This window comes from Galeopterus variegatus, unplaced genomic scaffold (genome assembly GCF_000696425.1).
Source record: "Galeopterus variegatus unplaced genomic scaffold, G_variegatus-3.0.2 Scaffold7408, whole genome shotgun sequence".
Classification (NCBI taxonomy): domain Eukaryota; kingdom Metazoa; phylum Chordata; class Mammalia; order Dermoptera; family Cynocephalidae; genus Galeopterus; species Galeopterus variegatus.
The window spans coordinates 57,864-84,848 of NW_007733519.1; the positions used below are offsets into that span (position 1 = coordinate 57,864).

General features: G+C 42.0%; 1 protein-coding gene across 1 annotated transcript; it reads right to left on the reverse strand.

Annotated features, from left to right (window-relative positions):
• Positions 1-1,139: 1,139 nt before the first annotated feature.
• On the reverse strand, positions 1,140-26,985 carry LOC103607419 (metal transporter CNNM2). Its single transcript, XM_008591923.1, has 8 exons — positions 26,922-26,985; positions 26,494-26,637; positions 23,737-23,874; positions 21,512-21,681; positions 10,844-10,937; positions 7,662-7,727; positions 3,440-3,624; positions 1,140-2,718 (listed from the first exon to the last, which is right to left on the reverse strand). Exons 1-8 carry the CDS (start codon positions 26,983-26,985, stop codon positions 2,509-2,511), a joined length of 1,071 nt encoding a protein of 356 aa, XP_008590145.1. The 3' UTR covers positions 1,140-2,508.

Below are 26,985 nucleotides of genomic sequence, written 5' to 3' on the forward strand. Positions count from 1 at the left end.
CTGTTGTTATAAAATACTGTGAAAAACTGAAGGTAAAGAGTAATTAACAGAAAATAAATACAAACTTGGCAAGCTAAAAATATCATCCTTTGGGAGCCCCACTGCAGAGCCACCCCCACCAACTCCTTTGTAGAATGGTAGGAAGCCACCACGCTGAGCTAGAGACAGGAGTAAGAAGTTCTCCGTTTTGCCCTGAAGTCGAGGAGGCAGCGGCCGGCATCCTCTCTCCTCCCCGAACTCTCACAGTTCTTTAGGATTTATAAAGAACAGTGGGGCTCTGAAAACGATTCCAGAGGCTGCTTCCAGTAGCCAGGCATCCCTGAGACAGACTGCGTGTGGGGAAGCAGCAGTGGGCCAGGACAGGCTGATGGTGGCCCAGAGCTCCTGAAGGCTGAGAACCTGGGCTTGACAGGCCTGGCTCCCAGATCTCAGGGAAGGCAAGCACTGCCTGGACCCAAGGGTGGTGAGCTTGTTGGGGGAGAAACCCCTTTCCCAGCAAAGCCCATGTTTCACTTTGTTATGGAAAACTCATTTTTACACACTCAGCACGCTGGGGCTGTGCTCAGCTAGGTGCATCTGAAGACACTGACTTTTTAACTTGCATGGGTCTGTTTAAAAAAAGGGATATTTACAGTGTGGAGTCCCACTAAGGTCAAGTTACAGGGTGGGGGCTCCATCCCACAGGGGCAGGTTGGACACCAGCACCAGGCCCCTCAGCCCTCAGGGGCACTCACCACGACCCTCTACCAAGTGAGGCTAGTACCTCACTCACTGAGGGACATGGCACCTTTGAGGAAGACACCCAGAGGAAATACTGAGCTAAGCATGTATGGCACTGGAGCCACCAGATGCTCACCAGGAGGCCAATCCAGTGTGTAACTGAATATTCCCCACATGGAGCCTGACCTGGGTGAACGTGCTTCCTACCTGGAGGAGGGAAAGGGAAACTGCTGCTGAGCCCCCGTGCCTCCCTTCGTGCAGTCAACCCGAGCACAGAAATACTCTTTGCTAGTGGCTGGGTGCAGCAGGTACTGATAACCCTATGTGAACACTATGGTCAGTATGAATTCACTTCAGTGTCTGAAGATTGCCAACAAAATGCACACATCCCTTGGGTTAACAAAACACAGACAAGCTAGTTAAGAATTCAGTCTCTCAAGAAATACCTCCTGACATTAATTTCACTACACATGATGAATCTGGTATTAAAATAAGACAGAGACACACATGAAATGGTCATAACACACATTTGGTTTCTGAATCCCTGTTTGGGGCCAAACTGTCCCTGGCTGTACAGGCAGCCTCTCTGGTGTGGGCCGCATCTGAGGCGGGAGGCACAGAGGCCTGTGGGCAGGAGACACAGCCACCACTGGGCCCCATGGGCCCTAGGATGCAGGGGAAGAGGGACAGTTAGCTCTCTGGAAGGAGGGGCAGGGGCTGGCAATCCCCAAATTTCCCTCCTTTAAAAACATGGGTCTAGAAATGCCTCCTCGGCACACAGTAGAGAGCACAGCTGGAGGGTCCGACTCCTTTTCTGATAATTACATACGTCCCAGCGGGAGGGGAGGACCTGGAGCTCCACGTCATATGGTAACTGAAAAGCCCTGTGGAAGATTTCCATTTGGCATCTCTGTGTAGCAGCATCTTGGGTTAACAAGAGCAAGGGCCAGGGAGGTGGGTGACGGCGCTCCATAAGCTTGGGTGCTGGGTCGGGGGAGGAGGGCTGGCTGAGCCGGAGACCCCAGGCTGGAGGAATGTCAGGACGAAGTCAACTTGCCTCTTGCCAATGATAAATCACGAGTTTAAAATTCATTAACATTCATTTTGGTGATAGAAATTCCTTAGGGTGGGAGCAAAATCACATTTCCAAGCAAATGTTAAACCTTCCTGAGGGAAAGGGGCACAGTTAAACATTAAATTCTCAAAACAACAATGAGCTCAGGCAACTGCAGGTCCCTCTGCAGGCCACACCCCACAGTGACGACAGACTTGGCAGGTTCTGCAGCAACATCATTTTCTTCATTCATCCATCAAGTTCAACAGTGATACTCACTGGGGCACGGAGGAAGGGTGCCCTCCCTGGGAGGGCCAAGGAAGACCACGTGAGGGGCAGGTCCATCCTACGAGGGTCATATCATGGGATCACAGCAGAGTTCAGATAGAACAACTTAAAACTCTGCAAAAGACACTTTTTAAAAACATGATCTCTTGAAAAAATAAATCGCAACAATTTTCAACTTCATGCAATCGAGGGAGGAAGAAAGTGAATAATGATAAAAGCTACAGCTGAAAAAACAAACATGATTCCATCTGGGCAGAAGAAGTTCATCTTCAAAATCTTGAATGTCACGCCCCAGCTGTTGCTCTCACGCCATCTCTTACTTCCATTCTTCTCACCACCATCCTCCTCTGCAGCCTCCAGGCAGGGGACAAAGTCTTTGGTCTCAGAACGTCACAGGACGCAGCACGGCACACGAGCTCACTACGGGAGTGGGGGCCACGGGCACCCTAGATGGCGCCTTCGCTGTGCAGGCTGTGGTTGGCCTTACTGTGCGTCACACAGTTCTGTTCAGTGAGCAGGTTGGCCGTCTCGTCTGGCAACCCGTCATGCAGCTCCGTAAGAGTCAATTCAATTTTAGTGTTTTCACTGTCTGAAGACTGAGGGGTTTTGTCCATCCGGGATGCCATCAAGGCATTTTGGTATTGCTGTCTTGAGATCTGAGGCCAGAAGATGGCACAGAAAACAAACCAAGATAATACTTATATTTAGGTTCTCTTGTCTCTACATCATAGTACACATTAAATCCCCCAAAAGGCCAAGGAGTAGTTTTTCTAGGAGAAAATCATCTTTGAGTACAAACTGAGCCACTTTTTAAAGTTCGAGTTGCTTCTGGCAAACAAGTCAGTTCTTACTGATGTAACCCATTTCCAAATTTTGTTTTAAGATTTCACAGAGACTAGAAAATGGAGATTGGCTTCCACCAGCTAAAACTGGCTTGTTCTCCAAAAGACATCTTTATTTCGGACTAAGAAAAGAGCCCCATCTCAAGGGCGGAGCTGTCCTCAGCACCTCTTCTGAGCCACCCAAGCTCAGCCCTTCCAGGGCAGATGAGGGAGTCACTAGAGCTCTGAGCATACTAAAGCTCTCTTGGAAAGGTTTACCCTTTTCTCCCAATGTCCAGCTTCCCCTCCCTGAAACAGCCACGTGATTTGGCGGCTCATTTGACAGAGCCAACAAGATCAATGATTTTCCCAGCCAGTCTTGAGCACAGCAGAAGGAGGCAGGGTTTGTGGCCAAGAACTGAAGGCAAGGGACCCCACCCCCCACAGCCAAATGACAAAAGGAGTGCTCAGCAGAGGGGGTGGAGGAGCCGAATGACTTGCTGTGGAAGTTGACTTCTGACTGCCGGTCTGGCCAAGCCACACTGTCTTCTCTTACCTTAACAAACTGAAGGTCAGAAAGTGCTCGCACTGAGTAGTCAGGGATGTAGACTTGAAGGAACGAAGAACTGAGCTGGTTGTTGCTGCTCCCCAGCGTGGGTGTTACCGCGTCAATCCGGTCACTTCGACTGAGAGAGTCTGAGTGATTTAAGCCACACGGGCGAGGAGGTGACTTATTTTCACCTGGAAAAGGAAAAGGAGGAAAAAAACAGCCTTTTAAGGAAGTAGATATGGCCAATAAAGTCAGCTCTTTATTTTCCAAAAGAAAAATAATAAATACTACACAAGCCCAATCAGCTTATACCAGATGCCTCAGCCACACAGCTGGCGGTGCACACAGCTCCCACACCCGGCAAACGCACTGGCTTCCCTTCAGTGACAGGCTACATTTATTTCTGCTGCTCAGCCCTGGTTATGTGGCAGATACAATCCCTCCAAGCCTCTAATAGCAGGACCCTGTGGCTGTGTACCTCTGTGAGGATCATTACTGAGTGCTATGAAATGCACAGACTAGGATGGGACAAACCCCAAGATACAGAAGCTGCTTGAAACCAAACATGGGCTATGAGAAGGCAGCACTTCATTATCTGGCCAGAAGCAAAACCAAAGGACTCTTGAGAATATTCATAAAGCAGTATGTGTTTTAAAGGGAACAAAATATTTCTGTCTTCTCATACCATACTCCCCAGCCACATCAAGTATCTTTGTGTCTTACCCCAATAAAATTCCCGTCAGGCAGCCCAAGGATGTCTTAGGAATTCAAGAACACTAGAAGACACCAAATCCTTAAAGTTTGATTAAATTGTCTGAAATGCTGAGGGATTCTTCAATGAGCTTTTGATAGCAATCTTTCATTTAAACAAAGTAAATGGAAATTCAGGTGAGTCTTAAGTATCATTGCTTTCAAAGGCAAATTCATTATAGCTCTAGTATAAATTTCATTAAAAATAAAACCCACCCTATTCGTCAAGTCTTCTTCCACTCTGTCTTTTCTAACCAACTCTCTTGCACACATGTTAACTGGTGCCCACACTGGACAAGTCCTGGATTGCCTAATGTCACACAATTGGAGGGGACCAATTCTCCCATCTGATGGTTGGCTCCTCTTTGCAATGTGGCCCTGACAGATGCTCCCAGACAAGAGCAGGCCCTTGGCTGGTTCTGCCCTTCAACTATCAGAAAGACCGTCATCGTGCCCATTCAAGATCTGCCTCCCTCACTGCAGCTGACAGTCTCACTTCCGCCCTGTGGAGCTCTACTGAGTGCCTTTCATTCTTCTGCTATTTGAAGCAGCCCTGAAGAATTCAAAGAGTTATGTTCTCCTTAAGTTGCTTCTTCTCCAGGCTAAATACTTCAGCTGTTTTTCATCTTGTGTATTTCACCAGCCTCTCACAACAACCTGATCACCGTCTTGGTAAATGTCCCTCTTAGAACAGGGCACCCAGAACAAAACATAAATACTCCAGGAATCTCAGATGATGAGTTCACTTTCTCTTAAATTTTTCACATCACAACACTCCCTACAACTGTCATGTCATGAGCTAATTTTCCATTGATTGTCAAAATTAAATTCAGAGCAAGAGTTCTTCCTGTTGCTTCCACTTATCTTCTAGGAAGGCAAATTAATGACTTATCAGATGTTTTATATTTAACAGAATGGAACTTTGAACAGGTGACCCAACTTTGCTAAGCTTCAGATTCCTTACCTGTAAAATACAGATGATACTAACAGTACCCACCTCATAAGGTCTGACGAGGGTTATCAATGAGGAAATGTATAACGTGCTAGCACAGCGTCTGACACCCAGTAAGTACACCATAAGTGAGCCTAGTTATAATGTCTCAGATTCTTCCCTGTGGGCTTCCTCCCAGACCACACCACCCTGCACCTACCCTCATGACCGTGCCTTTCCACAGTGACAACTTATCCCGGGATGACAGGGCTGTCAGATCTCTGAAACAAGGAATCCCACTGTATCCCTGGGCTTTTGCCACAAATTTCATCACCATTTCTACAGATACCTTTGAAAGTGTTATACGTCTGTGTGTTAAAATGGAAAGGTTATAAAAACAACCAATTAAAGGGAACTTTGCTTATTGATCAGACTCTGTACACTGGCAGGTAGACATCTGCAGCCTGATACAGTACTTCTGAGCCTCCTGTCATTTTCTCTGAGGAGGATTTCAGGCTGATTTCTCTGGCCTTCCAAAGTATCTAGACTCACAGTCAGCTTCCCTCAACCCACTGCCCTGTTTTTGTGAGATGGTCCCTCTCTTATGGCAGGTGCCCACTGCTGGGTGTCACAGCCACAGTCTGGAGAAGCAGACCCTGTTTCCAGGACCCCTTCTACAGCTCAACAGATACCAGGCATAAATGATCAGCCGGGGAAACAACCCGTAGCTTCAGTTAACAGCTCAGAACCTCAAATTCAATCATAATAATACTTAAAATAAGAAGAATACAGGTCCACATCCTTTACCTAAGGCCCTTGCCCCCAGAGATGTTTTGAATTTTAGGAAGGTAATGAGGTCTGTGTGCCGCATATTACATATCCCACGCAGAAACTGTAGGGCGTCCCCTGTAGCCAAACACACTAACCTGCAGTGAGATGTAGCAGAGTCCACACCAAATGGAATAAAGACTGCAGGGGTTGACCCCCAGTTCAAGTCACATTTTATTGCCAGATTTATGTGCCAAAATTTTATGACAATAATTAAGAAAAAAACTTCAATTGTGATTCCTCTTTTGCCTTTTCAGAATTTTCTTTCTGCTTTTTGTCTTGTTTTATTTTATCCATCTTACCTAGGAATCCTTTCTTTCTGGCAGTAAGCTAGAAGATACAATAAAGAAACCTTCCCAGGCTCATCCTTGGAACCACAAGGCAGCTTTTTGGAAGAGAACGGAAATCACTGGTTTAGTTCAACCCCACTTATTAGGTATCGTATTATTGTAATGCTAGCATCCCTGAAGGCCTAAACCCACAAAATGGACTTACACTGTATCTGACGGAGTGGGCAGAGCTGAGAAATCTCTAAGTTCTACAGAAAAAGTAAAATGCAAATGACATTTCCATGGGTTTCATCCAAAAGTCACTCTACTTCAGTATCTGTGATATTTTAAATAGGTAGCAGATGCAAACAAAGAAACTGGGAAGAAAAAATACACACACACACACACATGCATACATATGTATGTGTGTGTATGTGTATATTCCGCTGGCCAGTTTGATTCAAATAACTCTATCAATAATATCCTCAAACTTTTAAATTTTATCTTATTTATTTTTTTGCACCTGGCTGGTAAGGGGGTCCGAACCCTTAACCCTGGTGTTACCAGAACCATGTTCTGACCAAGTGAGCTAACTGGCCTGCCCCCAAACTTGTTAAAAGCAAAGATTTGAGGGAAGATTACTTTCTTTCTAAAACGAGCATTGCCTCCTTCCCCAAATGTCAGCGTTTTAGAATTTTGCTGAAACTGGATTATGAAATGCAAATTTCAGTCAGATTTAAAAATATAAGCTGTATGGAACAAAATAAATACAGAAGAGTTGTGTTAACAAATAGGAAAGCCCAGCAACTTTAATTAAAGAAAGATTAAACCTTTTCCTTTCTTTTAAATGGCAGGACATATTAGCCAGTCATGGTCAAACTCTCCTGCAGGGAAATAATCAGCAGCTGGCTAGAACGTGCACAGTGCTGATTTCAAAACAGAGAGTGGGAGACAGGGAGAAGCAGAGGCCACCTGCCCGACAGAGCAGAAATACACGAACCCAGTTCATGTGGATGCTGGAAAAAGGACCAAAGAAACAGGCCTCTGTCGATGGGGTATTTTTCTTGCTTATCAGAAAAGTTCATAGCCCTTCAGGCTTTTGGCTGAATGTTTTCTGTAGAAGCATCCTCAGGTTTTGAGGCCCTCAGGAAACTCCACACACAAGAACCAAAAGCAGCCCCTTCACACTGACGTTCCCTGTCAGAGCCACTCTCCCTGTCCACGTGTCGTCACTGAATACCTTTCCAGTCCTCCACACTCTGCACCTGCAGTGGCTCATGCTTTCCTGGATAGCTGCCTCTTAAGTCACAGAAGCTTAGAGTTTTAGCACTCAAAAGAAAACTGAAAACAGCCTGGTCCAAATAAAGGGAGCAGCCCCTGATAGCCAGGCTTTCATGGGGGCAAGCAGAGGCAATCAGGAAAATTAAGAGAAGGAAACATGCAGAATTACCTGGAGAACCTGCTGCTAACAACTCTGTTCTGCTGACAACAAAGGTACGAGACAGGGACAAAGGAACTGAAAAATGGAGAAAAACAGGGTGAGACCATATCACAAGGCAAGAAAAGGGATCTCTGTAATCAAGGGACAAGAGTGGATATCTGTTCTACCAATATGAGCGTTCAATTCCAGAAATGCAAAGCCTAGATGATATTATACAAGCAAAAAAAGAACACACACTGCTTTCCAGGAAGAGGAATACAGGGAGGCTGAAATCAGGAGAAATCCTATTCATGTGCTTTCCGACTAGCCTAGAAATCTCTTAAGCCATTAATACCCAATTGGGGTTTATAGCTCAAAACGTGCTATTCTTAAGGACTTAAGTCACAAATAGCCACACAAAAGGGGAGCTCAATTAATCAACTGCCCTAAGAGCACACCCCAAGCTGCTGGTGCCCACACCCAATACTCACCCCACAGCCTACAGCCTCCCTACCTGTGGCAAGCAGTTATTCAGTTCTTTACATTCCTAATTAGTCTTATTGTAATTTTGACCCAATGCATTCTTTTCTTTTTGACCTGATGCTTTGAATTGCTTTGGAATGCTTTCAAATTTCAAAGTACAGAAAAGTAAACAACACAGATTTCTTGAGACTGGCAGACCAGAGTCATGCCCACCACTGCTTGGACAGGGAGCCATCGGTCCTGCCAATTCAAGAGTCCCATGAACATGCAAAGCTGGGCGGGTCTTGGGAACCAATTGTTGTAGGTTTTTTCTAGACAGCTAACATTAATTAATAGAAACTTTACCTTGAGATACCTATACTAATTATACCTCTCAATGAATATACAAAATCCAAAGTTGTAGTTGTAAAGGCAAGTAAAACACTAGGCTTAGGAATAAAGAAGATGCTATTAATGAAATTCTTCTTTTTTAGCAGTTCCAAACTAGGTGAGCAAGCAGTCCCCCAGGCTTCCTAGAGAAGGGCTGCCCTTCAGGTCCTTTTCTGAATGAGATTTGTTCTTACATTACAGTTCAATATGAACTGGGTTAAATTCAAATTTCAAGCACCAGTAATCAATAAAAATATACAATTTACTCTTCTAACTTTCTTTTCAAAGTCACCTTATAAATATGGTTCTGCTAACCTGGGGCTAATTTCAGGTCAGCTGCCAATGACAGTCACAATTACCAACACCTTTCTGCTATGCCAACATTTTCTCTTATGCTTTAAAGGCTATACAGCACATGTGTAAGTATCATAGCATTTTATTCTTCCAATAATCATATGAGGTAATATTATTACATGCTTTTAATATTGAGGAAACCAAGGGCCTCTCTCAATGTCACACACCATTATGTGAAGGAACCGAGGCTATAACCCAGGTCCTCATGCCTTTCTCACTGAATAGTGGAAAGGGAATATCACCTTCAAGTTTACAACAGAAACCTTCTAATTGAATAGGGCCATGTTCACACTTGGTGTTGGTCAGCAGCTGACAAAAGGGTCACTGTCCCTACAGGACTCAGAACCTGTACTGGAATAGTGAGAAGATGCATCTGCAGCAGAGAAGGTTTAGAAATATGAGAGAATTCTTGACATTTCACTGGCTTTCTCTCTGTAACGTTCTTGGGCCCTCAGACTACTGGATGGCACAGCAGATGAAGACCAATGTCACAAAAAATAGATTTGTCTGGAGGTATCCCCTCTCCTCTTAAGATTGGTTTTTGCAAGTGAGAGTGTTCTTTTAAGGTTTGAGGTTTGTAAAAGCTTCCTTGGACAGCATGTCATTTGGTACTTTGGCCACAAGATGGCACTCCAGTACCTCTGTTCACCTGCCTGACCTGTTTGAGCCTAGCAAATAAATGCACTTGATAAAGCAAGCAATGCAAACAGGGACCATTTAATTACTACCCTCAAGAAGTGAGCCCAAGGGCTAGCCGTGGCTCACTTGGGAGAGCGTGGTGCTGACAGCACCAAGTCAAGGGTTAAGATCCCCTTACCGGTCATCTTTAAAAAAAAAGAAGTGAGCACATCCACCAGGTATCTGTGTTCATGCTCCTTCATCTTGGAACTTGTGCTCAAAGAACTTAGTCCCCCACGGCATGTGCACCCTTAGCTGGCTGACTCAACTGGCCAGCTCTCTAGGTAAGAAGAGCTGGCTACAGGCAATAAACATACAGTAACAACCTCATTCATCCTCAGAAAAATGCAAATTAAAACCTGCCAAATAGTTAATATTTAAAAGACTCAACAATGCAAGATGTTGCATATAGAGAAACTGGAACCCTCACACAGTGCAGGCAGGAGAGTAAACTGGTACAACCACTTTGGAAAACTCTTGGGCAGTATCTACTAAAGCTGAAGATGCACATACCCTGTGACCCAGCAATTCCAGTCCTAGGTATATACCCAATACAAATGAACACGTGTTCACCAAAAGACGTACAAGAATGTTGATAGCCACACAATTCGTAGTAGCTCTAAACAGGAAACTACTCAACGTCCATCAGCAATAAAAAGGATAAATGCCTTGTATATTCACACTACACAGCAACGAGAAGAAATAAAGTTTAATCACACCCAATACAGGTGAATGTGACGAGCATAACACAATGAAAGAAGCCAGACTCGATATAATACATGTTGTGTAATTCTACTTATACAAACTTTTTATTTATAAAAAAAAAAAAAAAAAGGCAAAACTAGTCTATGCTGAGAAGTCAAAATAGTGTTTACTTTTGGGGAATAGTGACTCAAAGGGGTTCTGTGGGATTGGTGATGTTCTGTCTCTTGATCTTGGTGCTGTTTCACATGGGTGTGTTCATGAGTTTATGAAAATTCATGGAGGTGTATATGATTTGTACAGTTTTTCTTGTGTATATGATATAATTTAATAAAAAGTTCAAAAAGGTAATTAATAAGGTCAGCTGGCAAGTACAGACAGAAAGATGACAGTAAAGGACATAGTTACCCTTGGTAGCTGTGCATTCAACCAACCATGGACTGAACCAAATGTGGAACCCACAGATATGGAAGGGGACTATACTACACCATTTTATATGACGGACTAGGGTATCTGAGAATTTTGGTATCTGTGGGGGTTCCTGAAACCAATCCCCCCCGATACTGAGGGATGACTGTACTTCCTAAAACCTGGCCCCGCCCTGACAGGCTGAGACCGAAACTCACCTGGAGAGGCTGTAAGGGCCATCACACCATAGTATGAAAAAGCACTTGCTTCAAACTTCATGCCTTCTTTCCCAGCTTCTACTTCCACTTTCCCCTAGAAAGAAAAGGGGAGTATTTTCAGTCCAGCTGCATGAATCCAGATGCACACTCTATGCAAAATCTGGTCATTCCTCAGACTTTTGTCTAAATTCCTTTCCCAACAAATAATCCCCAGGAGGTAAAACTTCAGGTCATCTTTCCCACTTAGATAGAGGAGTCAATTAATTAGTCTTAAATATGAAAACTGGATTTAGATGGATACATGGAAGTGACTAAAAGTGTGGTGTTTAATTTCTGTGAATCCACTTAACATTTTCCCCCAATATCTTCAGTTCTTGGGTTCTTCAGGAGCCCTCTAGTAATAAAAAGATGCTCCAACTCTGGCTCCACCAGGGAGACAAACACTGAGAAGATGCTCAGTGACGGTTGTCCAAGCTGGCCTGCCAGAGCCAGACTTGGGGCAGAATCAGGGCCAAGGCTCAACATGGTTTGAGGCCATGGAACAGAGAGGAGTGAACTGGCTCCCAGAGGCAGGACCCACCCTCATCTCCCAAGCACAGTGTCCTGACCAACTGAGAAGACCCCTTGCAGCCAATGCCTTGTTGTCCAGACTCCCTGGAGGCACTTCTGCACCATGGTACCTTCTTCTCACTGTACTGGAAAAGCACCATGACAATGTCTCCTTCCATCAGAACAAAATCCCCCTCCCCCCAAGGTTTTCCTGTTTCTTCCCTTTCTCTAACTTATCTACAACTTCTCTTCCTTCCCCTTTATCAGTTCTGCTGGGACATGCTGTGCCTCATTCATCCCCGTCACCCTAGGGTCCACTATAACACCTTCATGGTAGGTGCTCGATATGCATTTTCTGGGCTACTGAAATAGTCTCCTGAGTTTCACTTCTAGATTTCGAAGCCAAGGGTCAGAGAGGCTCTTGTGCATATTGCCTATTGAACAGGAACTGTGCTAACACTTCAGTGCTTTATTAATTCACTTAATGCTCACCACTCTATGAAACAGGCACAATTATCCCCCTTTTACAAATCAGGAGAATAGGGTTCAGAAAGAGTTAGTAACCAAATAACAAACCCTTAACCAATATGCTATACTATGACCCCTACTGATGCAAAGTCTTATTTTGATCACTTGCTATTTAGTTATTCTATATTAAATTCCCAATTATGAAAGACCCTTCTCTAATCACTTATTCAGAAGACCATCTATTGCCTCTCTTTTAGGTTTTCCTTTACTCAGTGAAAATATTGGTTTTACCTATCCCCAACCAATTTTCTTGCTATAAGAAAGGCATTTAAAACTCCACCGGTAATATAAAACCAACCCACAAACAAGCAGGCGCTGACCCCGACCCCCACTCCCATGCAGGCAGTGCCCTACAGGAGATGCCAGAGCTGTGGGAAGACAGTCCTTGCCCTCTGGGAGCTTCCCGTCCAGCAGGTAGAGGAAAGCACGTGAGAACCAATGACACAGGGCAGTAAACCAAAGTTCCACGTGAGGAAAGAGACAATAAGAATGTAAGGAATTTTTGTTTTGGGTTTTTTTTTTTAAAGTTTACTTCCTGTTCTTGTATAAAGACAAATTTTATACAGGAAGAAAAAGCTAAGGGTGAGCAGGATTTGGTTGAAGAAGAGAAAGGGAGGGTGTGAAGGAAGGTGTGGGTGGGTGGCAGCAGCGGCCAGGCTTGCTGGGTGGCATGGGGAGCGAGCTGAGTCTGGAGGGCAGCTTGGTGGCCAGCCTCGGCGGTGGCCCTCCCCAGATGGCAGGCTGGGGGTCAGCCTCCTGAGCAGAAGATGATGAAGTCCTGACTTCCGCTAGGGGGTGGCCGTGGAACTGGGAAGAGGTTGCTACGAGAGAAGCTATGGATAAGGAGTCAACATAATTTGGTGAAACCACTGGGGAGAGAGAAACATCACCAGGTGAGAGGGAGCCAGTAATCACAGAAGTCTGCTCTGAGCGACGTGAAGAGCGGGGACAAGCGAGGATAAGCAGGGGAAGGACAAGCTGGGAAGGGCTGCAGCAGCAGGGCTGGGAGGAGAAAACAAATTCCACATCAGAACAACGCCTTTTGAAGAGGCTGGAAAAGGCAGAGATGGAGGAAAGAAGGCTGGGGGAGAGGTCAGAGCTGGAGATCTGAGAGTGAAGAGAAAGTACACGGAAAGGGAGAAGGACTAAGCTGTCACCTGTGACTGGGAGTGGATGAACCAGAAATTGAAATGGGACCGAAGGAACAGACAGGAGAAGCCAGACAGCTGGATCACCACAGAAACCAGGAGAGGCAAGAGTCCTTGAAAAAGGGATGGCCAGTGGCGTCAGATGCCACCAGGAGGTCAGGAGAGGACTGTGAGTGATGAGGGCACCTTCAGGAGCACTTGCCGCCCCCTGAGAGGACGAAGGCAGATGCAGGGAGCAGGGGGCAGGCAGCAGGAGGCCACGGTGGCGGGGCCACACACTGGGACTCAGGCCCAGATGGACATCAGTGTGGAGGAGGAGAGGTGGCAACTGAGAAGCAACAGCCAGAGAGAACAGGGTGCCAAGCAAAGGGACCGAAGTCAGAGGAGGGCCGCTCAGGAGACAAGGGGAGGAAGAGGGAAGACAAGGTGGCAGAGACCCAATGTTTGGGGATGGCAAGCGATAAAAACAAAGCACCTGATGGTGAATCTCCTCTCAGTTACTTAGCCTTCTCTTCTTGGACTTTGTGTCAGACAGTTAACATGTATGTATATGCTACCTAAAAATGCCCTGTAATTTGGACTCTCAAGAGTGGCTGCCGGACCACCTCTGACCCTGAACTTCCATGCAGAAAACGAGGAGAAAAACTCAAATGCAACAGAGCCTCACACTGACTTCCAACTCTATGGATCTCCAGCTGACCAGGATGATTTGTTTTACAAGTTACAGGGCCTTTGAGTTCTGTGTCCCTGCAGACGGGCATCAGTTCACAATTCTTTTGTGATAAACTCTCAGAACCAGCAGGGCAGTAGCCACTACCAAAACAAGACTGAAAAATTGTACTCTATCTCTTGGAAAAGAGCTTGTTCCTGGGGCAGTACTTACTACTCTGATGCGTGGAACCTCTGCCTAGCAAATTCTAAGGCAGAGATTCCAAATACTGATGTCTGGCTCCCACTCTCAGCCATTCTCTTTAGTAGGGGATGCAACCTGGGCATTAGGATTTTAAGAAGCTCTCTAGCAAGCAGCAAGGTTTGGAAATCATTGCTTTAAGGCTCTGATTATGAATGACTGCCTCGGCTCTATAACTCGGCATACCCTGGCCTCTCATGAGACTCCCTCACAGGCATAGTGGCGGTAAGTCTGCTAATTAAACAAGGACTGCTGCAGAAAGATTCAAAGCTCTAGACTGAAGCCATTTCTGCTGATGTCTCCCCTGTACTTAAGACAGCACCCCAGGCAGGGGAGGATCATCTATCTTTCTTCTGGGTTCTACCTGGTCTAGATCCATCAGGCTACAAGGTAAATATACTAGGTCAGTGGTTCCTAGACATTTGGATTCCAAGAACTAGTAAAAAGCATCTCTGCCCCAAAACTGGGGACAGACATAGGGTTGCCAAATTTTTATTTCATAAAATAAAGATATTTTTTAAAACAGCTATCTACTGTTACCATTTCATAAAAGACCAGACATTTTAACCCCCCAAATTTAGAAAATATATAATTTCAGAATAAAAGGTCTTCAAACTGGATACATATAGCTTTACTTAACAACAAAAAAAAACTCCAACTATCTTCTTCTCATTTTGTCTCAAACTGGCAAAAACTTTGTCAAAGTATGAGTAGTGAGGAACCACCACACTAGATTAATTTTACTTTATTTATAAAATTGCAATAGATTAAAGGATCCCTGCATTTCTTTCATTCTAATATTCTATGATCCTACAATTCTAAGTTTTAATAACTGCCCAACCCTACAGCCCTCGCTATGGGAGTTAAGCTTTTCTGTCAAGCAAGTTTTAGAAACATCCAGTAAACACATCTTTTATCCATTTATGTGTGTCTGTGATTCCAAAAAGTGATCATTTTCAAATAAACCTCCCAGTATACACAGTACAGCCATCCCCATGAGGAAATGGCTTACTTGCTCAAAATCACTCAACGTCTTCTCAGATAACTTTTTCCATGTAAGGAAGGAGCTACATATCGATTTTACTTCTGAGGCGTTCATAAACTAACTCAGCTCTAGCATATTCCTCCCCAAATCATGACAGGACATGACGGACTCCAAGCATTCCCAAAGGGAACCAGGGCTTCACACTTGTAAGCTGACATATCAGGAAGGAGGCTTCACTGCACCAAGCAAAGCTGGCTTCCTGTGTCAAGTTTCTGTCACAGAACCCTACCTTTCTTTGGACAAAGGTATTATAAAGCCTCTCCTCCAAATTTCTAAGTGTTCACAAAGACTAAATTTGTCTCATGCCCTAGCTGGCCTCAAAGTGGAATCCTCCGCTAGCCTAGTCAGTGCCACACGGCAGCACCACTGAATGCCACAGACTCCTGGAGACTGAAGATCCCTCAGCTACTGTATGCTGAGCAGCTACTTGGCCTCCTGCTCATTCTTGAGTTCTTTTTTTGTTTTGTTTTGCTTTTGTTTTTTTAAATAACTACACAAAGTACTCAGTGGGGCTTGACACCCCAGAGGAAGTAATTAAATGCCAGGGGCACAAACATCAGGCTGTGTTCACGAGCAGTCCCTGCAAGAGGCGAGAACCACTCAAAGACGTCCATGCACGGCCTATGTGACTCTGGAATGCAAATGCTCTCTAACAATGTTTTGCAATTTGGAGTCTGCCAATGTAGTCCTGGGACTCTGCAGGTTTGCTTTGTAAATGTTTAACTTTTAAAAATTTCAATGGTCAGGGCCGGCCGGGTGGCGCACTGCTGCAGTGCGCCGCTTGGGAAGCGCGGCGGCGCTCCCGCCGAGGGTTCGGATCCCACATGCAGACCGGTTCCCGCTCACTGGCTGAGCGAGGCGCGGGGGCGGCGCCGAGGGTTGCGGTCCCGTTGCCGGTCCCGGTCCGGTGCGGGTGTGACACTGAGGGTTGCGATCCGTTGCCGGACACGGAAAAAGACAAAAAAATAATAATAATAAAAATAAAAAATAAAAATAAATAAAAAATTTTTAAAAAAAAAAGAAAAAATAAAGAAAAAAAAATTTCAATGGTCAAAAATTAATTTATACACATTTTGGACCATCTAGTTGACCATCTCTAGCCAAGTGCCACCACCAGATGTCAGGGCCAGCACTTGCCTTAGCGTTCTCAAGTAGTTCTACTTGAATCACCATGGCTAAGCCTTGCTACTCAATCACCTAGGAGCTTGCTAGAGAAGCAGCATCTCAGACTCCACCCCAGACCTTCTGAGTCAGAATCTGCATTTGAACAAGTTCCCCCAGTGATTCCTATGCTAAAGAGAAAGGAATAGAGTGGAACTTAACATGGAAATAATTCAGTCAGATCCAGTGGAGGCCAAATAATAGCACAACACATCGTAGGCACACTCAAAGTAGCTTAAGTTCAGCAAAGGGTTGGAGGGTTCCCTCATCCTGAGCATACAGAGGCCAAGGTGTGCTGACTGCAAAGGGGCCTGTAGTACAGCATCCCTGCCACAAGTCTGGGACAGCCAAATGACATCATTTACACTTTCAGAAGTTAATATCAATTTGCAAATTTATTTGGGATTACAGTTTTATATGAGTTTTAAGCAGAAGGAGCTTATAGTTTTATATTTGTACCTATCTAAAGTCGTATAATTTTAAAATTATAGGGTCAATGTTGGAATCCAAGTAATTTTTTTCTTTAAAATGGGTGGGTTATCTGTATGTGACTCAACCTTGATGATCCATTATTACACTGGAACACATAGACCCTGAAACTAAAAAATCTGTGAGAAGGTTCAGTATTGAAGGCTTAAATTCTTCTTCCAATAGCAGGTGAAATCATATTAATATTGTCAAGGGCTGTAGAAATTCTAAGATGCCACCTGCCACCTCCACAAAGGAATGATTCTCCTCTGTAGGGAAGAACCCCTTTTGAATCCATGTCAGAAGCTCTAAAAAAGTGTGCATGAGGCATTTGGGAATAAAAAAAAAGAACGAATGAACGAACATGAATCTCAGGCATAAAATCAACAAGAAAAGCTAACTCCAGAAAAAAGAAAATGTATTCCTCTCTGTGGATCATATAATTGGTAAAGAAAACAGCTATTCCTTTTGTTTTCCTTATATTTTAATATATTTCCTTGTATATTTCCTAATTACTCCTTATATTTACTAAAATCATAATCTAGTTATGTTCCATAGAAGAGCAATCATTACTTTTTTATTTTTTATTTATTTATTTATTATTATTATTTTTTTGTCTTTTTCCGTGTCCGGCAACGGATCGCAACCCTCAGTGTTGCCCCCGCACCGGACCAGGGACCGGCAACGGGACCGCAACCCTCGGCGTTGCTCCCGCGCCTCGCTCAGCCAGTGAGCCGGAACCGCTCTGTATGTGGGATCCGAACCCTCGGGCGGGAGCGCCGCCGCGCTTCCCAAGCGGCGCACTTATCCAGTGCGCCACCGGGCTGGCCCTATCATTACTTTTTTATTTGCTTGTTTAGGCATTTTACTCCCCCAAAGGGCCAACAGATTCTTTACTGTAAAATACCAACTGTACAAATTATACAGTGGCCTATTACTCTTTGAGTATTTTTTATTAGGAGAACGGTTGATAACAGTTATAATTACTGTGCACATACTATTTTTTACTTGACATATTTTTGTATATGCTTTCTACTTTTCATTACTACTTAATGATCTGTCATATCATATCTCAATTTGATTAGTTGTTGGACATATGAACTATTACTACTATTTTATAATTAATAGATCTGCTATGAATATATTTGTAAGACAGCTTTGTAAAACAATGATTTCTTTAGATGTGAGGCTGCCAGTTTAAGGCTATGATCAGTTCACAGCACTTTTTCTTTTCTATCCACTATTGACAGTTTTTCAGATTTTTGTTTGTTTTCTAAAATCAAGAATAGATGGTTAACTTTTTTTTTTTTTAAAGATGACCGGTAAGGGGGTCTTAACCCTTGACTTGGTGTTGTCAGCACCATGCTCACCCAAGTGAGCTATGGGCCGGCCCCCAAGAATAGATGCTTAACTTTGTCAATTGCCTTTCTATTGATATAAGCATAAGGATTTTTTTTAACTACTTTCTTAATTAATGTGGCATATTTGGGGGGTTTTGTCCTTATATTAAACTAGCCCTGCCTACAATAAACCTAATTCAGTCACAGTCACAATGAATCTCTTTGGAGATGTTTTTGTTCTCTTTTTATTTAGAAATTGTACATCAATGTTGACAAGTGAGACTGTCCCACAATATTATCCAGAGGTTAGGATTAAGCCCATATTAGCCTTAAAGAATGCATTTGGCTATCATTCCATCTTGTTCTATTTCTATAATACAGAAATTATGAGTTCTTTAAAGTTTGAATTTTTTTTCTAGCAAATCCTTTAATACTAGCTGCCTGGAGTGGAGACAGAACTTTTCGTTTTGTTTTTTCTCTTTTATCATATTAATTATGTCAACAGAATACTGACTTTGTTAATCTTTTAAAAGAACCAAATCTATTTCTTAACGATTATTTATTCACCTAAATAGGTAGTACATGCACATGGTAAGAAATTCAGACCATGTGAGGGAGAAGTCGGTCTTCCTTCCACTCTGTTCCTAGTCCTCGAAAAGTCTCCTCCCTCAGAAGGAATCACTGTTACCAGTTTCTTGGGTAACCTTCCAGAGAAATTTCATAATATATGCATGTTTGTGCAAAAGAAAAACACAGTTTTTTCCTTTTCCACAAATGAGAGCATATTATATACTCTGTGCCATGCCTTTATATAACCTATGTAAGATAATTTATCACAATTTTAATATGGCTTAATACTTTTCAATTTTGTACTTTTATTTCTAATTTTATTTCATTATGATCTATGCAGGTGGTTTTATAAAACTGCTATCTTTTATATTTATTAGAATGTACACTGACATTGTGACATAGATCAATTTTTATGAAAGAGTCAAATAAGCTTTAAAAAAGTGTTTCTCTGGCTCTTATGTTTAATTTTCACCAAATCTGTTAATTTTATTTTAGTAGTTCTTCAATTTAAAACTATTACACTTTTCTTGGTATACTTGCTCTTTTATGATGGTAGAAAAACATTTCCACCACAATCATATTCCTATCCATTTCTACTTTAATATATGTATTTTGTTAAGTTATTTAAGCCATGTAGAGCCAATGAAGGGTTTTTTCATGATTTATTGTGCTTTTATCATTGCCCGTAGTAATCCCTCAATACGTTTTAGCTTAAAAATCTACTTTTTCAGATAAAACTTGAAGTGTTAGCATTTTATGCACTTATAGTGGGAGAAACGTACACAACTTACAAAATATTCTTTTAATTAAGTTTACTTAAATCATTTGCTGTGAATAAATTAGACTTTCTTTCATCTAGCTTAATCTAAAAAATGATGTGTCTCTATTTGTAATTATATTCCCAACATCAACTACCAGAGTATGCAGAAGAGGGCATCTCACTGGTACTGAGGCCAGGAAGGGAAAACAGATATTGTTACTTTTTTCTGATTTAAAGCTCTTGAAATACAGCGGCACATGCTCAATAACCTGGCATGAATTTCCAATGTCAAATTAGTGACACTTTAGGGAGTGATATACTTTGTAAATGACCACAGCTATGCTAGACTGGCTGAGGGTGTTATGGCACTGCCTTTTGTCATTCTCTAGTTACCTCAGGCAATTGGCTAGTCTGCAAGAACGTGATTTCCACCAGACTCTACAGTTTACCTTCCACAAATCCTGTTCTCATCAAGCACACACACAATTTATAAAATCCCCATGACATCAGTAGTTCAACAGTTCATAAAACTTGTCACATTTATAGAAATATTTAACATGAATGAGCAGTAAAATACAGGTACATACATATAAATGCCTTATCAAAAGTATCTTTATTCAAAATATTTACTTGCAAATGGACAGGGATTATGAAGTCCCTTTTCAATAAGTTTATTTTCAGATTGACGGCTTTCTTATCTAGCAATAGAGCATTACTGAATCACAACTTCGTACATGCTAATTATATAAAAATGGACAATCGAAAGCCATATACTTTCTAATATTACCACTGAAATTCATAATGTAAATCCTCAAAATTCTCTTAAATAACAGCCTTTAATATAATTCAGAGTTCTACAAGTTTAAGGAATATTCACGTGTAGCTTTTATAAGAAACATGAATGTTTTGTTCTCTCATTGCAGGAATTACATTACATTCCCTATAGTGCTCTCAGAGTTTTGAGCTTGTGTATCTCCAGAGAAAAAGAAAAACAATTGAATAGGCTAAGGTTAGTAGAAGAATCAGGGTACTGAATTAATAAACCTGCAATCAGAAGTTTCTGAGAAAGACTAAGAAAATGACGTGTAACCAGTTAATCCACGACATTTTTCTACTCACTCCTGCTTCCAGACACCACGATACTGGCTGAACGTGGGGTCACACACGAACACAACACTTTCCAGAGTTTCTGACATCGAACATCTGATAAGAGTTATTTTCAAGTAAAAAGAACCTTCTTAATTCATTTAGATAATTGGGGCCCTGCTGGACTCATGTAAGTTTTAGGGCCTACCAAGCACTAGGTTATACTCTTATAACGATACCTCCAATTCATACCTAGGAAGTAACCAAGAAATATGAGAAAGTTTAAGGGGCCAATATTCGTGCTTTGAAACAGATTTCCCATAAAAGCAATTCTTCAATAAAGAAGTTTAAGAAATCAATAAAGCTAGCATTTTATTCACTGTACTATCCGTCTTGGGCTCCACACCAAAGAGAGTGCTCTATTAAGTGAAACTGTGTTATAACAAGGCCTCCTGTCAACTCAAGCACCAAAGCCCCTCAGAGAGGGTTCAGGATGGATTGACCTTCCCATCTTATAGAGTGGGTTATGTCACAGTGAGAAGAATTAGTCACCACTGCCATGAGAGGCTGCAATTATTATACCAGTTCCTCTGTAGAGCAGAATCTGGTTAGTAACTGGGAATAAAAACAACAATAAATGGATTATTTTGATGGTGTTAATGGAAGAGATACTAAGATCTCTTTAGGAAGTTGTGTAAGACCAAGTCCTAATGAGGGAGGGAAAAAAGAAAAGACGATAAAAAGAGGAACCCATGACACTTAAATTCAAACACCCATGAGATTTGGACATGTACAGATACTTTCCCAAACTCTTCAAAAAGTAAAAACGATGGAATGTACCATTCTTCATTTGACTCAGCACCTCAGTAATACTAAGTGCCTTTCAGTACTGGAGATTTAGTTAACTGATGACATTGCTTTATAGTAGAAATATCGTACAGATATGAAAACAGGGAGATGAAGTTCTCCCACGTTTAAGGCTACTATTTACACACAAAGTTAAGTATGTAAACCTTGACACCCATTCTCCTACACCGAGCCTCCTCAGAACTGCACAGAGGGGCACTCATGAGCGCAAACAACTATTGAATAATTCTTCTGACCTGCAAAATGAGAACGAAGTAGTCTACGGGTTTGTTGCGCTGGTAGAGGTAGTACTCTGGGGCTTTCTTGTTCTTCTCATCATACTTCAGTTCCTGGATGACATTGGGGTGCTTTAGCAGCCTTAGAAGGATCTTCTCTGACATCTGGGATGGGCTAAATGCTTCTACTTCTATAGATATAAACACAACTTGATATTACACTTCAAATGGATGGGAAAAAAAGTATACTAGTAATTAAGGTGTTCAGAAAATAAGAATACTTGGAATCAAAGTGATACAACGTGGATGAACGAGACTTCCGTTTGATGATCCACTGGGGACAGATTACCTGGGAGAAATTAGAAAATGCTGAATTCTCATATTTGTTCCTTTTAAGTCTTTTCTTTTCAACCTGTCATTAACTTCAGTTCTCATAAAAATACCCTAGTTTTCTGACCGACAGAAATGAAAATCAACCAGAAGCAGGCTCCTTCAATGCCAGGACACCCTTCAACAAGCCACAACAGTCTGACTGTCCAAGAACAGCCAAAGGAAGAAGCCAAGGTCAGGAAACATCGAGGTGTGGGTTAGTACCAGGTGCACAGACACAGGTGCTCCACATCGCATTCTGCCACTCAACTATCCTGAGAAATTCTGGGGACAAAGGAGGATGAGATTTGGAATAAAAGCAAGGCACGTGCACACATCAACATGCACTCCAACTTGCTAATTTTTAAAAAAGTAATGTTGATCAGTATTCACACAGAAAGCAATTTTATTTAAAATAACAAAACCCAAAATTACTGACTTAAGGATGCTCTCCTGAAACTGGATGATGTCTCAGAGGCAGAATAGGATAACATTTAATTTGTGGCTCTTAAATGATGAGGAACAATGTCATCAGAATTAGAAAAAGAATAATAAGCAGGTTAAAGATATTGTTTGTCTTTTTCATTTTTTTAAATTATATGTTATACACAAAAAGCTATTAAGTTCTATATTAGCTTCTGTGACTTTATAATAATAAAATAAGATAGTACATTGCAGAAATTTTGGAAAATACAGAAAAAAGAAAAAGATGAAAATAAAAATTACCAATAAACCAATGACTCAGATAACCATTCTGAGCAATTTCGTGAGCATTTCTTTCCAGTACCTTGCCTCGGCATGTGTACCTGTGTATATGTGTGCATGTGTGTACACACAAAAGCACAACTATAATCTTTATGTACACACAGTTTTATATCTTTTCTCCCATTTTACATTCAATTATGAATATTTTCCCATGTCATAAATATTATATTGTGAGTATTTCCCATATATCTGAAAATATGATCTTAAAGAGAATATAACATTCCATCATGTGGTTGCTGTTAGCCTTCTTTTCAAAATATTTTAAGTATATTGCATGTGATTGAAAGGTACTGGGCTGCCCATCTTGGACACAGACGTCTTCTACAAGTCTCTGGGTACTTTCCGATTTTCTCACACTTTCCCTGGCCAGAGCTCACCCTTCACCAAGAGAGCCATTTGGGGATGTGAGAAGGGTTAGTTAGTTTGTTAAGTCCATTCAACCTTGACCTCTCTGGAGCAGTCAGTGCTGGCTGGGTTGATAGTTTTAATAATGTGAACACTTGCCTCCTGGAATGGGCCCAAGTTAACAATCTCATTTGAAGAGGCCATCAAGAAATCCATGTCCAAGTTCCTAGAATGTCTGATATTGTTAAAACCATAAAAGATAAAGACTTAATTTGAAAATCTATTTTTCTTCTTTGCAAATCAAGCACCTGTGTGACCATAGATGTCCAACTGTTCCAAGGCAAGCCGAAGAGAAATTACTCAATTGTCCACTCAAACGAGGTGGAGTCTGGTTCCCACTGTCAGCCTACTCAACCAGCTGGCTCTCGCATGGGCTTAGCTGGAAGTAGGTGACCTGGCTACTGTACACATGCAGTGTGCCGCTAACATTCATCCTTACCTTTCAGACCAATTTTAAGTTACTGGTCCACCCCTGGTAAATGTCTCAGAGGGTTCATGCCGACACTGAACACAGGAGAGGAGAGAATTTAAAAAGAAACAAAACAAAACAAAACAAAAAAACAAAAAAACAAAAAACAAAACACAAAAGTGGCATTACTTATTACCCCATTTCCCGGTGTCCACCCCCAGCCCACCCCAGTCAGTGGTGGGTGAGAAACACGCTCCAGGGTTGGTAGAGATTTCAAACAGTAATAAGCTGCACTTGCCTGTTGCTAGGAAACGGTGCATGGCCAGGAGAAGCTGTGGTGATATTTTAACTTTCATCTCGCTGTCTGTCTGCTTAAAGGCAGAAAAATCTTGCTTTCTTTCACGGTGGGCCACTTTCTTTTTTGTTCTGTTATCAGCTGAGAGATGAGTGAAAAAAGAAAAAGATAAAGAAATGCATTCCAATAGGTCAGAGCTCTTTTTGAATGAAAAAGACAAAACACTGGAAAAGCTATACTACTTCTCCAGCTGTGGGTGCTCTTCCTACAAACACCACATGGAAAGAGAAAGGAAGAGAGAATCCTCATCAACTCAAGACAGCAGCACAGTCACTAGTAACAGCAGGTAACCCAATAGGTAAACGTACTTCATGAAGGTCTTAAGAGCCCTTCTGAGTGCATTACTGGGCAGACTTGGACAAAACCCCTCGCAGAACCTACATAACCACATAGCAACAGAGTATGTAACACATATAGTTTCCTGCAACTCAATGTCGCCACACTCCAGTGAAGAGCCACCACTGTGCTGCACACACGAGGGAAGCGTGTCCCTGCCTTTAAGAGACCCCTAGCCTCAGCTAAAAAGAAAATAAACACAAAAAGAAAACCCCTTAAGAAACAAACAAGAACACTTTCATAGAATGATGTGAGTATTTTAATAATATCAATTTGCTTCATTTCTATCCCAGACCATGAGATCCTCAAGATTAAGCAAATATCAAGGAGGTGATCCAGAATAGGGGTCAGCAAACTTTCTCTGTGAAGGGCCAAAGAGTAGATATTTTAGGCTTTGAGGGCTGTCTAGTCTCTGTTGAAACCACTCCACACTGCTGTTTAGTAAAAGCGGCCACGCATAAATGAATACGCATGGCTGTGTTCCAATAACACTTTATTTATGTACACTGAAATCCAAATTCCATATAATTTTTGCATGTCACAAAGTAATTATTCTCCTTGTGATTTTTTTCAACAATTTTAAAATGTGAAAAGCCATTCTTAGCTTGCAGGCCACAAAAAACAGGTGGCAGGCACTTGTGGCTGTGGTTTGCTAACCCTGACCTAGAAGGTGTCTCATGCAAAACCCTTTCCCAAGTATTTTTGTGGACAAAGTAATGATCAAGAAAAAACTTGCTTAAAGACAAGACCCTAATTGCTTGCTCCTTCAACAAGAATCATTGAGTCATGGCGATATCATTACCTGCCTCGGGTAAAACAGATTGATCACTTTTCCTGAGAAGGCAATTACAACTCATACTTTTCTTCTGTCTCAAATTCTTTTCAGAATCAGGCAGTGTAAATCAATACAACTTAAAATAATTTTCTAATGGCAACCATTGTCATCATCCCTAATCTCCCACCCAGATCAAGAATATACCTGAAATCACAAGTTCAGCATTTTGTACCAATAAGTCATGTTAGGCAATACTTCTGTGTGAAATCAGTCCAATCAAGGTTTAAAAGAAGTTAAACTAATATTTATATAAAACTGAAGTGCAAACATAAGATCTGATAAATGTTAAATTGTCTTTAATGATGAGTACTTCCCCTGGGGAAACACACATATACAGAGACACACTTGGTATTAAACATTCACCTACAAGGAAGGATAAAAGAATGTCAACTCACAAATAACAGTATTCTCTATGATGGGACTTCTGATTACCCTCAACAAAAGGATAAGACAGACAAGGGAAAGGGTACTTTGTACTGATGTGAGAAAAAGCAGAATACATTTTCAGAAGACAGCCATTAAATATAAAATTTATTCTTATAAGGGTACATGGAAGACTTTCTCATTTTTAAAACAAGTGACATTCCCTTCTAGCAAGACTTAAAACCATTCTGCTTTGAGCAAGGCAGACTTTTCCCCAGTACTCCAGCTCACTGGAATGGTCCATTTCCCCCTCTAAGCCGTACTTTAAAGCCAAGAATGATAAACAGAGCTCAGATGTTCTTTCTCTATCCTACCCCTGAGAGCCCCAAACATCTCAGGCCTTGGGCCATCTTTGGGGTTATGAAACTCTTGAAAGAGGAAGAAGGTTTAAACTACACAATCCAGTGATCCAGTTGTGCACTTAATGAGACAGGATTCAGGTTCAATACTCACCCAGGATCAAGTCTACACCTGAGCAAATCAGGTATGGATGCTCATCCCCCCCTGCTCTGATCCAAGCCACCTCCCGCCCAAAAGAAGGCAGAGAAGCAGAAGACAGGAAAAACACATTTTTACTGTGTACCCTACGCTTTCCTGCTTCCTATATCCCCACCCTATCACCACTGTCCCCACCTCTACTCCCAATCCAGGGGTTCTGGAATAAGGAAATTGAAACAGTTGTCATCCATCAATTTAACAAACAAATTCCATTCACTTTTTAAGTATCTGAATTATGAACTTAAGTAAAAAAAGAAACTTATCTGACAAGAATTTACCTAATTGTGTACAATGAGAGTTTAGTAAAAAACGATTCTTCTTACACATGTAAAATAAATTTAAAAGCCAAAAGCAGAGTTTTCCGTTCAAGGAAAGTAATGCCTAGATCAATGGCTACCCTGCCACTTGCCATTTCAGATCTGTCTCTTCTTTTCCCCTCTGATGAAGGGACTGGAATACAGTGATAATTTGTATACAGCCTACACACATGGTGCATAATTATAAACAGAGGCAGACTACAACTGGAGAAGTGTCAGATAACTCACAACCACCACAACAAAAAAAAAAGGAAAGGTTTTGGGAAATTACAATCAGACAATGCAACTCACTGTATAAATCTGTTTCATCTAGAATCTCAGATTTGATGATTTCTTCAATCACATCTTCTAAGGTGACAATTCCCAGAACTTCATAAAAGGGATCCCCTTCTCCCTCATTGTTTACCCGCTGTACAATAGCCAGGTGAGATTTACCTGTAAAGAAAAGAAAACAAAGTTTAAATGGTAATTTTCTGAACTTCCTGAATGACACCTTATAGCATATGATTATGGTAAAAATAGCAGCAACCACAGATACCAAATTATCAAAGTCTGCATTTTAGTATTTAAAAATGGTATGTAGACATATAACAAACAAGTAGAAAAGCTTCATGAGCCATTAAAGGCAAGAGAGTGAAGCCAGAAGACTGTCATCCTCTGTACATTTTACCTTCCACAGTTCTTTCCTTCCTAATGGATTTAGTCTCCAGTAATGTCACCTCCTCCTGTGTAAGCTTTCAGCAACTGCCACGTTAAGAGAACAGTTCTCAAAGTGTGGTTCAT

Excerpts from the sequence above, each read along its gene's own strand:
- LOC103607419 (XM_008591923.1), bottom strand. The coding sequence starts at position 26,985 with ATGAACCACACTTTGAGAACTGTTCTCTTAACGTGGCAGTTGCTGAAA. Across the intron at positions 23,875-26,493 it reads AGATGAAACAGATTTATACA|CTGATAACAGAACAAAAAAG; the intron begins GTGAGTTGCATT and ends CTCATCTCTCAG. Across the intron at positions 2,719-3,439 it reads CTGACCTTCAGTTTGTTAAG|ATCTCAAGACAGCAATACCA; the intron begins GTAAGAGAAGAC and ends TTCTGGCCTCAG.